The 13,797-nt window shown below is 42.2% G+C and overlaps 1 protein-coding gene across 1 annotated transcript in view; it reads left to right on the forward strand.

Moving 5' to 3' along the window:
• The first annotated feature begins 1,896 nt into the window (after positions 1-1,896).
• The window catches only part of LOC109864568 (peroxisome proliferator-activated receptor gamma coactivator 1-beta), a 58,457-nt gene continuing 46,556 nt past the window's right edge, over positions 1,897-13,797 (forward strand). The window contains exon 1 of the mRNA XM_020452417.2: positions 1,897-2,057. Within this exon, the coding sequence (XP_020308006.1) occupies positions 1,977-2,057 (81 nt within the window). The 5' untranslated portion in view covers positions 1,897-1,976. The remainder of the gene's footprint in view (positions 2,058-13,797) is intronic.

A 13,797-nucleotide genomic window follows, 5' to 3' on the forward strand; every position in this document is an offset into this window, starting at 1 on the left:
TCTTTGTGTGTGGAGTAAAGGTGGTCTAGAGTTTTTCTCCCTCTGGTTGCACATTTAAGTTTCCTTGCATTAAAGTCTCCGGCCACTAGGAGCGCCGCCTCTGGATGAGCGTTTTTCCTGTTTGCTTATTGTAGGAATACAGCTCATTGAGTGCGGTTTTAGTGCCAGCTTCGGTCTGTTGTGGTATGTAGACAGCTATGAAAAATACAGATGAAATCTCTCTAGGTAGATAGTGTGGTCTACAGCTTATCATGAGATACTCTACCACAGGCGAGCAAAACCCTGAGACTTCCTTAGATATCACCCCAATCTGAGTGATATTGTCTCCATTGAGGTGTAGTCTGTGAATTACTTATCAGTTAGGATCAAGGGACAGGAATTAGGGAATTGACCAACCAAGAAATGACATCCTAAAGAAATATTTCAATTAATTATTTGCCTTGAAAATCAGAGCTGATTATTTATTTTCCAAGGACTTCTATTAGGTCCGCACAGGGATACATTCAACCTCGAGTTCAAGACACACAACCAACCACCAGCCATTAATCTCAAGATCCTAAAATGTACATACAGAGCATCAATCATACTGTCAATCAAAAAGAGCATATTAGAACAAATCAAATTCTAATGAAATGACAAATGCATTATGCTTCTTTGATATACTGTGCAACATGCTTGGCCCATATTCATCTGTATTGCTGGAAGACTTGGCCAAGATGACAGGAAGATTACAGGCGAACATTAATGCAAGCCTATGTGGGTTATTTTTGGAACATCCTTAGATTAATTAATTTAAACCAAATGTCCAACACAACATGATGAAGACACGTCATAGAAAAGGGTTAAGGGACCTAAAAATAGGAATGAGAGTACCGGTACCGGTTTCTTAGACAGTGGCATAACAGAGTGAAGACGTAACAGCAATTGTCCCTGGCTTTGTCATGTTCAAAGCCCTACTGTCCAGTGGTGTGACATGCTGGCATCAGCTGCATACAAAAGCATAAAGGACTGTGTTTGTGCGAGTTTGTGTGTGGTGAGCAAACCAATTAGTTAGCTAATCACGTGTAAACCTTGCTAGGGCAATTGTACAATTCATAACCTTCATAAGATAGCTAAGTCAACAATAAGCATCACTAGCTGCCTGTGTTGAGTTGTGAATGGTAAATAAATGAAGTGGGGCATTGGGGAGTAGATGGAGGAACCACAATGCAGTAGCCTAGCTTACACTTGTCCCTGAAACATGATCCAACTGATATGCAATCAGGAGGGGGTGGGCCAAATGAGCAAACCATATATCCTTACCTGCTGTCAATAGGGATATTGTAGGCATAATAGCAAGGAATGACAAATGTCCATTTATTAGATTTAGATTTTGACAAAAAAATGTGTGTGTGGGGGGCAAACCTAACCTCAACATGGGTGTTAGAAAAGGCACACTGTTGGAGTGGTGGAAAATGCCCTGAATTCTGTGCACTTTATGGATTACAGGAGTTTGTCAAAATAGAACGAAATGAAAATTGAAAAGTATGTTCAAATATGAGTTATAGATATGCAGTACTTTAAATTGTTATGCTTGTTGTGTAAACAGATTAGTTGCTTTGCGTGTCTGAGTCATCATCGTAGTCACCACACGCATTCTGAGTCCATTCTAGCCTGGCAGAAATTCATATTTTGCTCATATCAATGTAGTTTTTCCAAGCATTACTTATGTCAAGGTCAATATGCCTACATATCGATTGATTTGCACCTTTCGTGGGTAAATGTATCTAATTTGCTTATTCAAACAGTGTTATGACATCATTACTTACTAGGCTCGGTAATAGTATATCTGTATTCAGTCTATGCAGTCGATAACAACGCCCTCAACCGGCGACTAGCTGCAACTGCATGTGAACAGACCTGTATCACACTGTACTACATACAGTCTTTGCCTGTATACTCCGCTCTCTGACTTCTCCGCTCTCATTCTCTAGAAAATGGCGGACTGCGCTTCACTGTTAGATGAGGAGCTCACTTCCTTTGTCTTCAATTACCTGACAGAAAACTCCGGGAGCCAGGTAAGGGATGTTCATATTCTATATGTGCAGGGTCAGGACTACATTCCCGGAGTTTCATGTTTGCATGTTATTCGCAGAAGCATGCGTAATTTCATCTTCATGTCTGGCTGTAAGCATCACCGCTCTCGATAGCTAACCGGCGTCTTCAAACCTTGACGCCTGGGCTTCACGTGGAGTTTTAAGGAAATGTCATTAGCGCATACAACGTGGTGATAGGACGTCATAAAACATTTAGTTGAATAGTTTTGTTTGTGCTAAATGATTTTGGTTTTAACAGCGACATAACAATGTATATGTCGCTTTTAAAACGTTTACTCTACTTTTACTCCTTCTTACAATTGTTTTACTAACGTCAGTCGTGCCAAATTAGAGACTAACGTTAGTACTAATGGCATGAATGTGACTTGTGGCTCTTTAAACATTTGATATTGAAATAACTGTAAAATACGGATATTTTGGTAATATTTTTTATACAAAGGTTTGACTAACGTTATCTAGAAATATTGATGCATTTGTTATGTTGGTTCTACTACTACAATGCAATTTTCCCCCCATCCTATCTACGTTAATAGCCAACAATCTATAAGCAATGGGTCGTTACGGGACGGAAGCAAGGTTATGTTTTGATTCATGTTTCTGTTGCAAAACAATGCAATTTGCTTGTGTTGACTAGTCTACTGTTTTAACATCACCAGCCATCTGAAAACTAAAGATATTTCAACTAGACCGGTAGGCTGCTGTTTCTGTATAGTACGCCTCTCACGGTTCAAAGTTTAGCAACTTCAATGCAACGAGAATGATGGTCGACGTCCTTGGAGTTTCAGGTGCTGCAAGAATGACGATGAGATTGACAAATGCGTAATATTGTGCCCGTCTGTGAAAAATTAATGCGATTATGTATTCGTAGCTAATCGTTTGCGTAAGCACCGAGCTATTGTTACAAAACCTTGTTACCGGTAGTTCCCAAAAGTGTCTGTCCTAGTGTAACAAAATAATTAGGGTGAAACATTCTGGATCTGATTCGCATTAGTGATATTAGCATTGTATAATTAGATTCGTTGCGGTGTTACATACTGTTGCATGTTCATTTATTCGGGTTGTTGGGTTGACAGTGCTATATGGTCATTGTAATAGTACTCGATTCTCGTGACCAGAATTATAGAACACGTAGTTGCTGCAGTCATGTGCTTTCTGCAGTTATGCGTAGTAGTACGGAGGCGGTTCCAGTGACGTGCATGAGCGACAGCTACACTCCCTTCTTTTGGTTGCATCATGTGACTGCTACTGCCGCCACTGCTGCTGCTTCTAAGCAGCCTAGATCACGACCAATGCTGCGTTCAAAACGATGTGGGAAGGTGGTATTTACCACATACGACTGGGGAAAATATCTTGAACGCCCCTCCAACTGGTAATAAGTAAGAAACTCGTTTATCATCAGTGAGGTCTGATTTATCCCACATGATGACCTCTGCCGTCACCTACTAAGGAAATTACCTCGATAACATCATTTTCTATAGTTAAATGGAAACAACTAAACATTATTTATTAGAAGCAATCTATTAATATATTTTTTAAACAATATAATTTGTTTACAAGCATGTTAGCTGTACTTTTAGTTTATGGTGGAAGCAGCTTGTTGGCCATTGGCCAATCAGCCTTACTCAACAAGTTCAAAGCATGTGAATGCATCCAACTGGTTTTTACGACTTTACAACTGGTAATTACCACCTTCCCACTTCACCTGGTCTACTCAAGACTTGTCCAGTCAAGAGGATCTAAAGATCAGGCCTACTTACACACAACCCTGCTTGAACCACATAGTTCTAGTTTAGAAATTGATCATGCTGGATCTTATGTCCTGTAGTATTTGCAGATCCATCTCAATCCATTTTTATTAAATTTTTTTGGAAATGCTTCATCAAATGTAATTATCCATTTTGATGTAAATATTTAAAAGCCTGTGCTATTATGTAGCCCAGTTATGTTCTTCCCCTAATATTAATGAGATACATACATAGCAAATTAATTTCTGTAGTTTGTTTCATCATAGCCTACATCATACAGAATGTGGTTTTAACAGCTGCCAGTCAGTGGTTCATTTGATTCTGGTTGCTGAGAGAGTTGTTGTCCAAAAGGACTCCTGGCTCAGTCGTCAAATGTATTATGGTCATATCAGCTTCGAAACGGAAGTCTTATGTTCCCAGATTTAGTCAGACAGAGAAACAATATAGCCCACTGCACCAGACAGAGTCCTCACTTTGCTCAGCAGTCTCTCTCTCTGCAATGAAATGCTGTGTATTATTACACAGACACAGAGCTGTCCTGTCGTGATGGAATACTGCAGTGTTATGTGTTCAGCTTCCGTGATATGGGCTGAGTCACCTGTCAGCCCTAAAGTGCAGACCTATTCTGTAACTAGAGCAAATGCGTTAGGCTATGTCTATGAAATGAGGACTTCCTACCGTACCCCTCCCTGTCTCTCAGATGGAATAAATTAATTTAGCTTTGGCTATGCTGTGTACCGATTGACTGAAGATGATGGATAAGACTGGCCTTTGTTTTTGCTCAGGGGGGTTCGATGCTGGTTTAAACTGGGCACGATCCACAGGACACTTTGAAGAGAAGTGTCAGACAGTAGCTTATGTGTTTGGATGTTCACTGTGACATTACTGTATCTTTTAGCCCTATTTGAAATGGTGCTAATCTGGGAAACCAATCAATGAAACTGTTACAGAGATGATTCTTATCACTGATAAGGGTGCTTCTTTCTTTACCTCTTATGTTTTTAAATGGATTTGAGTGGATTACCATCATATACAACCCACTGGGCACAGACATCATTTCGATGTCTGGTTTTAATTTACATTTGTTTGAGTTGTCAACTAATGTGAGTTCAACGTGAAATCAACAGAAAAATGCACCTTGTCATTGGATTTAGGTTCAACGTTGAGTGAAAAAGAGATGGAAGTTCCTTACCTTGATGAGTTTCTGCAAACCCAATCAGTTTTTCACCATGATTCAAAGTCATCGAATATACATTTTGTTGTTGTTAATTACAATGACGTGGAAACAACGTTGATTCAACCAGTTTTGACCAATTGGTGGAGCTAAAGTTAACACAATGTTGATCTCGGAGTAGCATTTCCCCTATATTTTCAAATTTGCTCACATTATCATATGAGGGTCATCCTGAAAGATACCACCCACCCTTTAATGTTCATTACCCATATCCATTTGGAACATATTCAATATTTTCATGTTTCAATTTGTTCATCACTCAAAATGATCAAATCAAATGAGGATTAAGGAGTCTAATCTCCCAGAAGTGTTACTGGGCGGTTTTGTGTGTGTCACTGCCTGGCTGTGTGGTTTGTCACTGAGGATGTGAATGGTTGCTTCCTCTCCCAAAGCCCCAGAGATCCATCATCCGGCTGAGGCTTTAAAGCTCTGAGGCTTCTCCTCAGGGAGGCCTGAGGATGCACTGTCACGGATCACTGTACCGCTCCCCTCCCCTTCGCTCTGAGCCTCTATGTGCTTCCCAAATGGCACCCTATTCCCTTTCATAGTGCACTACCTTTGCCCTGATGAGCTCTGCTCAAAAGTACAGACGCAGGATCTTAATTTGAGCCAATTTTCTGCAGCAACTATGAAACAGGTGATTAGATATCAATAATTGACGCAGACTAATACGTCTTCGGCTGATTGCACAACTGGCATCAAAGGTTAGCCTTTGCATGGACTCGTGAGGCACACACTGACTACATCACGCAGTTGGTTGTCTACATATTCAGGCTGTGTACTTCTAAGTCAATAAGGAGAAAATGTTTTTGCTTTTTATTGTGTTTTTATTATCTCTTGTCCTATGACTCATCTTTTGCTGTGCCAACATGCAAATGTCGTATCTTTTTGCATTTTCTTTTTGAAATTAGCCGTGGTTTTTAAACTCGTCTAGAAATATGATATTATGAAAGAATGGGTTATGTATAGTCAAGCCTTACTGTTTTGCCTTTAAGATTAAGATTGAGTTATGTCCTTAATGAATTATTATCCTAGTGTTTTGTATTCATCACAACAACTCTAATGATATTGACAACACCATCATGTGGCTGTTTCATATTCTGTACCTTGCTTGGGGAAATACATCAAGGGCTTTAACATTATGCCTATGGGAGTAAATGACATGTTAGAGCTGAGAAAGGTCGAAACGCAGATTCAGCACCCATAGGCTCTGGTCAAAAGTAGTGCACTATATAGGGAATAGGGGGCCATTTGGGATGCACAAATTTACTCTGGAAACTTTAGGAGCACAGGCAGCTGCTTCACTTTGTAGTCTGCCGTGTGTGTTTGCTTTTCCTGGCCACTAAAGCAGATGACTGTTGAGACAGGTCATCATAATGCTGCAGAGGCCAGGACAGCAGCAGACTGTCTGATGAGGCTGACTTATGCAAAGAGAAGTTGGAACTGGGTTGCCAGGTGTGCCCGTCCCCTGATGATATTCACCACCACCTGCTTTACTATTTAAATGTGCAATCAGGCATTTGGCCATAGTCAGCATCCTCCAGGTCATTGTACTGTACCACTGCCACGGGCAAACAATGGATCTGCAGGTAGCCTATTGTTGATGGATTAGGAGACAGATTGTGTGAATGTAGGGTCAACAGGCTTGCAAGTTAGTTTTTGATGTTTATGTTTTTTATGGTGTGTATAAAACATTAGGAACACCTGAACAGACTGACCAGGTGAATCTAGGTGAAAGTTATGGTCCCTTATTGAAGTGGATTGAAAGGGTGACATCAATCATTGTAGATGAAGGGGAGGAGACAGGTCAAAGAATAATTGAGACAGTTGAGACATGGATTGTGTATGTGTGCCATACAGAGGGTGAATGGGCAAGACAAAAGATTTAAGTTCCTTTGGAACAGGGTATGGTAGTAGGTCCTAGGCGCACGGTTTGAGTGTGTCAAGAACTGCAACGCTGCTGGGGTTTTCACACTCAACAGTTTCCCTTGTGTATCAAGAATGGTCCACCACCCAAAGAACATCCGGCCAACTTGACACAACTTTTGGAAGCATTGGGCCAGCATCCCAGTGGAATGCTTTCGACACCTTGTTTTGTCCACGCCCCGATGAATTGAGGCTGTTCTGACGGCAAAAGGGGGTGCAAACTCAATATTAGGAAGTTGTTCCTAGTATTTTGTACACTCAGGGTATTGTGTTAAGACGAAATGGGCCTGAAGATTTCTTTCCTGAAAAAACATAAGATGAACGTTCATAATCATTTAGATGATTTAAAGCTGGAATCCTTAATGGTCAAACTGCCACGTCTGTTTGCGACAGTACAACAAGAAAGGAGTTACTGCAAAAAACAAATACGTTTTTTTCTTTCATTGTACAGGCGATAGAACAGAGTAATATATACTTTTACCATGTTATGTTCTTTACCTCCGCTTCATCAACAAACAATAACAATAATAATAACAATGGCCGTGGGGCGGATTCCCCTACAATGGCACCGTTTCCCCTACCATCTTTTCTGGACCGTTTGTAGTAGAAGTTTGTAAAACAGCGATTAATGAGAGAGCGAGAAGGTTGCAGTTGGTTCAGTTGTAAATTCAAGTCTGGTCAGGTTGAGTGGGCAACGGTCCAAGTCTTCATCAGCCCTGAGCCATGGTAAATGAACACATTCTCTAGCAGATAACACTTCACAGCCCAAAGAGTGGTCTTGCATGATCATATACAGTGCGTGCTAGGCCAACAGAGTACAGACTCCTCTTCTGTCAAAGGCGTGGAGAGTGTGTGTATGCGCCAGTGCGTGCGTGTGGAATATGTATTGAGATACTTAAACCCTGAGGTTTAAATAGCCAGTCTGATCGGCATTGCTGTGTGTCAGGAGAACCATTAGATGTAGATATGAATAGATTAATTGAATAGAATTAAGCAATAAGGCACGAGGGGGTGTGGTACATGGCCAATATGCCACGTCTAGGGGTTGTTCTTAGGGTACGACGCAACGTGGCTTACCACAAACATCCTAGGTGTCTTATTGCTATTATTTGTTACCAACGTAATTAAAGCAGTACAAATACATTTTTTTTTGTCATACGGCTTTCAGCCAATCAGCATTCAGGGCTTGAACCACCCAGTTAATAATGTCCGAGGCAGCACTTTACATGTGATTCTGTTGTTATTATGTTGTTGTTTATTTATCCCTAAAGCCCATCCATCTGATGATCTGGGTGATAAATGCATGACTTTTCCACAACAAACCCTCACTGTTGGCGGACCAACCGGTTGAGGCGGAAGCCTGCCTCATACTAAATGACCTCCACTCTTTGTAGTAAAGTCATGTGCACTCTAAATAGCCTGGTGGCCTGAGTAGCCAGAGGACGTGGCCAGGGTCAGAAAGCGTTCAGCGACGACATCACTGAGATGTGGGCTTCTCTCTCTCTCTCTCTCTTTCTCTCTCTGTCTCTCTCTCTCTGTCTCTCTCTCTCTGTCTCTGTCTCTCTGTCTCTCTGTCTCTGTCTCTCTCTCTCTCTGTCTCTCTCTCTCTGTCTCTCTCTCTCTCTCTCTCTCTCTCTCTCTCGGGTGTGATTGTAAACCACGGAAAGGTTAAAGGAAAATTCCAAGGTCCTGATAGGGCAGTACTGTACGGTTTCGCCGTGTACCAGCCCTGCCATGGTAACTCAGCACATGGGACTGGGGAGGGCAAGCTCAGACTGGCAAGGGCTTACCTCCTAACACCGGCTGGGTTATGGATGGCAGCTCAACTCAATTTCATAACCTGCTCATTAAGTAGTGGTGTGTATTGTTCATGTTCAGAGCAGGAATGGACGTTGACTTCCTGTTCTTTAGAACAGGTTTAGAACTCACCGGGTGACAGTAAATGCCTCATCTGTTATTATGTCAACTATGTGGCCAGGCACAGGCGGTATGTAGTGCTTGACACTGTTCTTAAAAAAACTGGTCGCTAATGACTAGGGCAGGGAATTGCCAGGGACCTCACGATATTATATTATCACAATACATAGGTGCCGATACGATATGTATTTCGATTCTCACGATTCTATATGTATTGTGATTCAATACTGCGATTTTTATTGCGATTTGATGTTCCAAACCTATTGCTCACCATTTGACTGCTGCAGAGAGACAAGAGAAAGCAAAAGTAGTTTTTGTCAGTCATGGAATAGAAGTGCTGAAAACATGACGGCTCACTATTTAAAAGATGGAGAACAGGCTCTAGGTTGAAAAACAGGTGCAGGTACAGCCGACTAGTGCAAGCTAACACACTTAAAAAAATATATAAGAAAATCTTACAAATCAATACTTGGAGTCAAAGTATCGCTATAATATCGGCCAAAATAATATTGCGATATGTAGCTGCATCAATCACTACTAATGACACAGCCAGGCATACAGAGCCTAGGACCGGCTGACAGTAAGTGAAGTGAACAGAAATCCTACATTTTTTTAAAGGCTAGGGTATTACTATTCTTATCAGCACGATTCCTTGTATTTCCGCTGCTCAAATGAAGGTGCAGTTTATAAATAGCTGCCATGGCAGTGGCACAGTTCTGCATCTGCATGATGTGTTGTCAGCATGTCAGGTTAGATGACCTGACCGTGTGAAGTCATGATGCCGTCTAATCATCATCAAGCTCTCTGGGGGATTACGACTCCTTACAACTACTTTCCTTACTGCAACCTGAACACAAGAGGAGTAAGAGTTACTGCCTGGTTGTCTTTCTATATGATCTCCCATCTGCACTATCCAGAGTGGACTATCTGATCCTCACTGCTCTGTGATGTAGTAACCAGTTATGAAAGGGTAAACATGAACCTGCCCTGTGGAAATGGACCGGACAATTGATCTGACCCTTGTAACGTCATGAGTGCAGGCCATCACTATCCTCATGATCTGACTGTTAACTTAACCTCGGAGTTATGAGTAGAACACTTTAACCATGATGGTGACCTTTTCATGGACGCCTGGCACACACTTTTAAAACTTCACCTGTGTTGTGGTCCCTCCCCTTTTCTTGCCTCAACATTTTAAATTTCACTCAAGACACATTATCTTCGCACATATTTCAGATGCTTTTCACTGACAGCCGCAACTCAATAATCAGCTAGGCTTATTCCCGAATAGGCATAGGCCTACGAGCTTGTGATTTGAAACAATCCACAGCTATTTTTTTTAATAGAAGCTAATGATCCTTTATTCCTCTGTGGCTAAGTCATGCTTTCTGGTGAAGTATTTGTAATGATTATTTTTTTTATTCTGTTTAGGCAGGTGTAATTATGTAATTTTGGCAAATGCATTTCCATTTACTTCCCTATTGGACCCAACGCCATGCCATTTCTCTCCTGCTCTATTGGTTTTCATATGAACTTTCTTTCGTTGTCCAGAAGCCAAAGGCACAATCCTAGTCGTGTTAGCAACCCATCCCAGTTGTTGCATCTTTAGATTCCCCCTCTTTCTAAGTTCCTAACAGAGATTTTCCTGTCACTTGTGGAACTGCTATCAGTTGTGCTGTTTAGAATAGTGTTTTCCCAGGTGCGCTGTTTAAAATTGTGTTTTTCTGCAAATTACATTTTGGCAAATGTTTGAAAATGACATTTTATTGGCTGCTTCATTACATTAGTTGCATGTTCTGTTAAGATGTATTACCATAATCAAAATGTGATTTGTGTCATTCTGAGCACGGTGGGTGGATGCCCTAATGGGTTATGCACCCAATGAATATGGATCTGGTAAATGTATCAAATGAAATAAATAAATACACATCTTCCCAGTCACATTTTCCTCATGGAAACCCTGGTAGGTAGGTAGGTAGGTAGTAAACATGTTGCTGAGGGCTGCTACTGCCGGGGAGGGTGTAAATGTTACACAGTATGAAACTGTTTAGGTGAGTGAGTGATGGGGTGCACTGCAAGCCACTACCCACACACACGTGTAAAAAAAAAAAAAAACATTCCACTCACGGAGAAGAAAAGGGCTCCGCTCAACAGTACAGGGATGTGAGAGGCTAGCAGTCTACTGGTAACGGTGTTCAGTGACCAGCACAGTGCCCTTCCGCGTCAACAAGGCAACACAGTGTTCCACCACACGGTGTGTTGGCTAGGGAAACTACAGGAGCAGGGGAGGGATCTGATTGGTGGCCTGATTCTCTAGTGCCTCCCTAAACTCTCTGATTCCCTGACAGTGGCCTCCAGCCAGCCAGGCTGCTCAAAACCTGTACATTTCCATTATCTCTGTTCAGGCGGTTTGGCATCAACAATGGCTGGTTCACCATGATGGCACCCAGCGTTGCAGGTGAACAGTAGGTAGAATCACCCCCCCCCCCTGCCACTGACCTAGTTCAACAGTGAACCTTTTGCTTGGCAGGCTTAGGTGTTGGTTGCGTGACTGGAGCTTGGGGGCTGAAGCTGGTTTTTGACTTGGGAGCTTGACTGGCTTTACTCACAGCAACCCTCTGACCCCTGCTGCTGCCCTGCGCCATAAATGTCCTTCTCACACCCCGCCCCTCCTACACTGCTCCCCCACCCCACCCTTAGGCTTTCTTGCTGTTCTAATAAGAGACCATTTCTCTGCTGACTGTCAACAGGTGGTGAAGGGCCTGGATACAACAGTTTATTACCTTGTTTTGTAAGATAACTTTGTATTGGCTAGATGGTCTCTTCAGCTGGGATTTGTAAAATTTTGTTCAAACTAGTGTTGGCTTGTCCTGTGTCTGCACATGATTACAACTAAGAATACCAAACCATCTCATAGTATTTCCTCCCACTCAAAACATACCAGATTCACTCTGTTGAAATACGGCGTGCCATGATGCAATACAGGTAACTCAATCCTCAGTCAAGGCTGTTACCTTGAAAACCGGTTTCCACACTTTGAGTTCCTTCCAACATGCGTATTAGAATGGTAGGCTACATCTCCCAAATAGGATCATAAAAATACTAAGAGAAAATATTGGTATAATTGTGGATTCCCAACCTTGACTTGCACAGAGAGAAATCAAATTGAAGATGACTCTCTCTCCTTTTGCTGGACATATCTTGGGATGATATTGTAGCTCTATGTCTTAGGTTTGACTGATATGGAACCTGACGGAGCCCAGTGACATCTCCTACTCGCTGCATTTGACTGTTGCTGCTTCTGCCCCACTAGAAACTAGGTATAAGTAGCCTAAGTTAAACCTTTCTAACTTCATGGAAGAAAGTGATGTGTTCCTGCGATAAAGGACTGACTGTCTCGGTCCTCGAAAGCCCTTGTCTTCAACCAACGAGGGAAGAGTGAGTTAAGTCCTTTAGACAAGGTCTACTCTGGGCCCTCGTTGTTGTTCAATGCCAATGGGCACATTTTTTGCAATCACCAAAGAATGTTCCGGAGTCAGTTCTATTCCTTGTCAAAGCCTTGAATTCTGCCCACTCCACAAAATGCTTTTTCTTTCTCGTTCTCTCTCTCCCCCTACATTAGTCCTTTCATGTACTCTCTCAGCACTCTTTGTGCTTTTCACTGCTTCACTGCTGCCTAGCCTGACCTTATTTTCAGCCTTTCTCCGTATTCGTCAACACAAGGAAGCAAGAGCCAACTCATTGGGACGACTGCAGATTCATTTGCATGTTATTCTTTGAATAAATTATTCGAACCTGATGATATCAGTGCATCATCAGGTTCGATACAGAATGGATTGATTGACGCAGACAGGTGAAAACACACACACACACACACACAGGAACACCTATTAGCAGAGACTGTAGGCGTTATCCCCATTTATATTTATCATGTATCTAGTAAAAGTGTCAGTCACCTGGGCAGACGCCTGGATGAGGAAGGCAAACAGTGAACGGAGTTGACATGGGGATGCTCTCTGGCCCTGATGACTCATTGATTTCTCTGCAGGTATTTGTCTTGAGGTAATTTTAGGAAAGATATGGAAAACGATTTGCTTTGCACAGATTCCCACTCTGCCCACTTTCCGGACGCTTTCTCAAGGGACTGTTTCTGCTTTTCTCTACACTCTATTTAGATAACGTGGCCAAGGGGGAAGGTCTGTGGTTGGCTGCGAGTCTAGAAATGCAGAAGATATGTCTGCCTGGGAAGATTTGTACTTGTGCTAAGCCATTTCGGGTTTTCCTTTTGTCTGTAACTAGATCCAATGTTTCTCTGCTGTCTCTCTCTCTCTGCTGAAGGTGCTATGCTGAAGTCACAAGACTGAGCTGGATCTCCCCAGCAGCCTGATGATTTTTCTTCAAATTCCACTCAAAAACAATCTTTTGGGATCTGTTTCATTAGTACATTGTCCCAAAATGTTCCGTGTGGCTCAGTTGGTAGAGCATGGTGCTTGCAATGCCAGAGTTGTGGGTTCAATTGCCATGGGGGACCAGTTAAAAAAAAATATGTATGCACTCACTCCTATAAATCGCTCTGGATAAGACTGTCTGCTAAATAACAAACAATAAACAACAATCTGTTTGGAGAGAGTATGGCACTGTGCAGTGGAAAGGGAATGCATCATGCTCTGGTCTCAGACAGCTCATCAGGGACTCTAAAGGCCAAGCACATGTTTTAGAGGCTTCTGCCAAGCTGCGGTATCACTGACAATACAATCCTGCCTAATTAGGAGTCGGGTCATGTGGAGGCTGCTGGAGTTGTCCTTTTATGTTGGGGTACATGGCAGTGTTTGGGTGGTGTCACCATGATTGTCTGTTGGTGGTGGTGGGCCATAGTGAG

This window comes from Oncorhynchus kisutch, linkage group LG19, assembly GCF_002021735.2.
Source record: "Oncorhynchus kisutch isolate 150728-3 linkage group LG19, Okis_V2, whole genome shotgun sequence".
Taxonomy (NCBI): domain Eukaryota; kingdom Metazoa; phylum Chordata; class Actinopteri; order Salmoniformes; family Salmonidae; genus Oncorhynchus; species Oncorhynchus kisutch.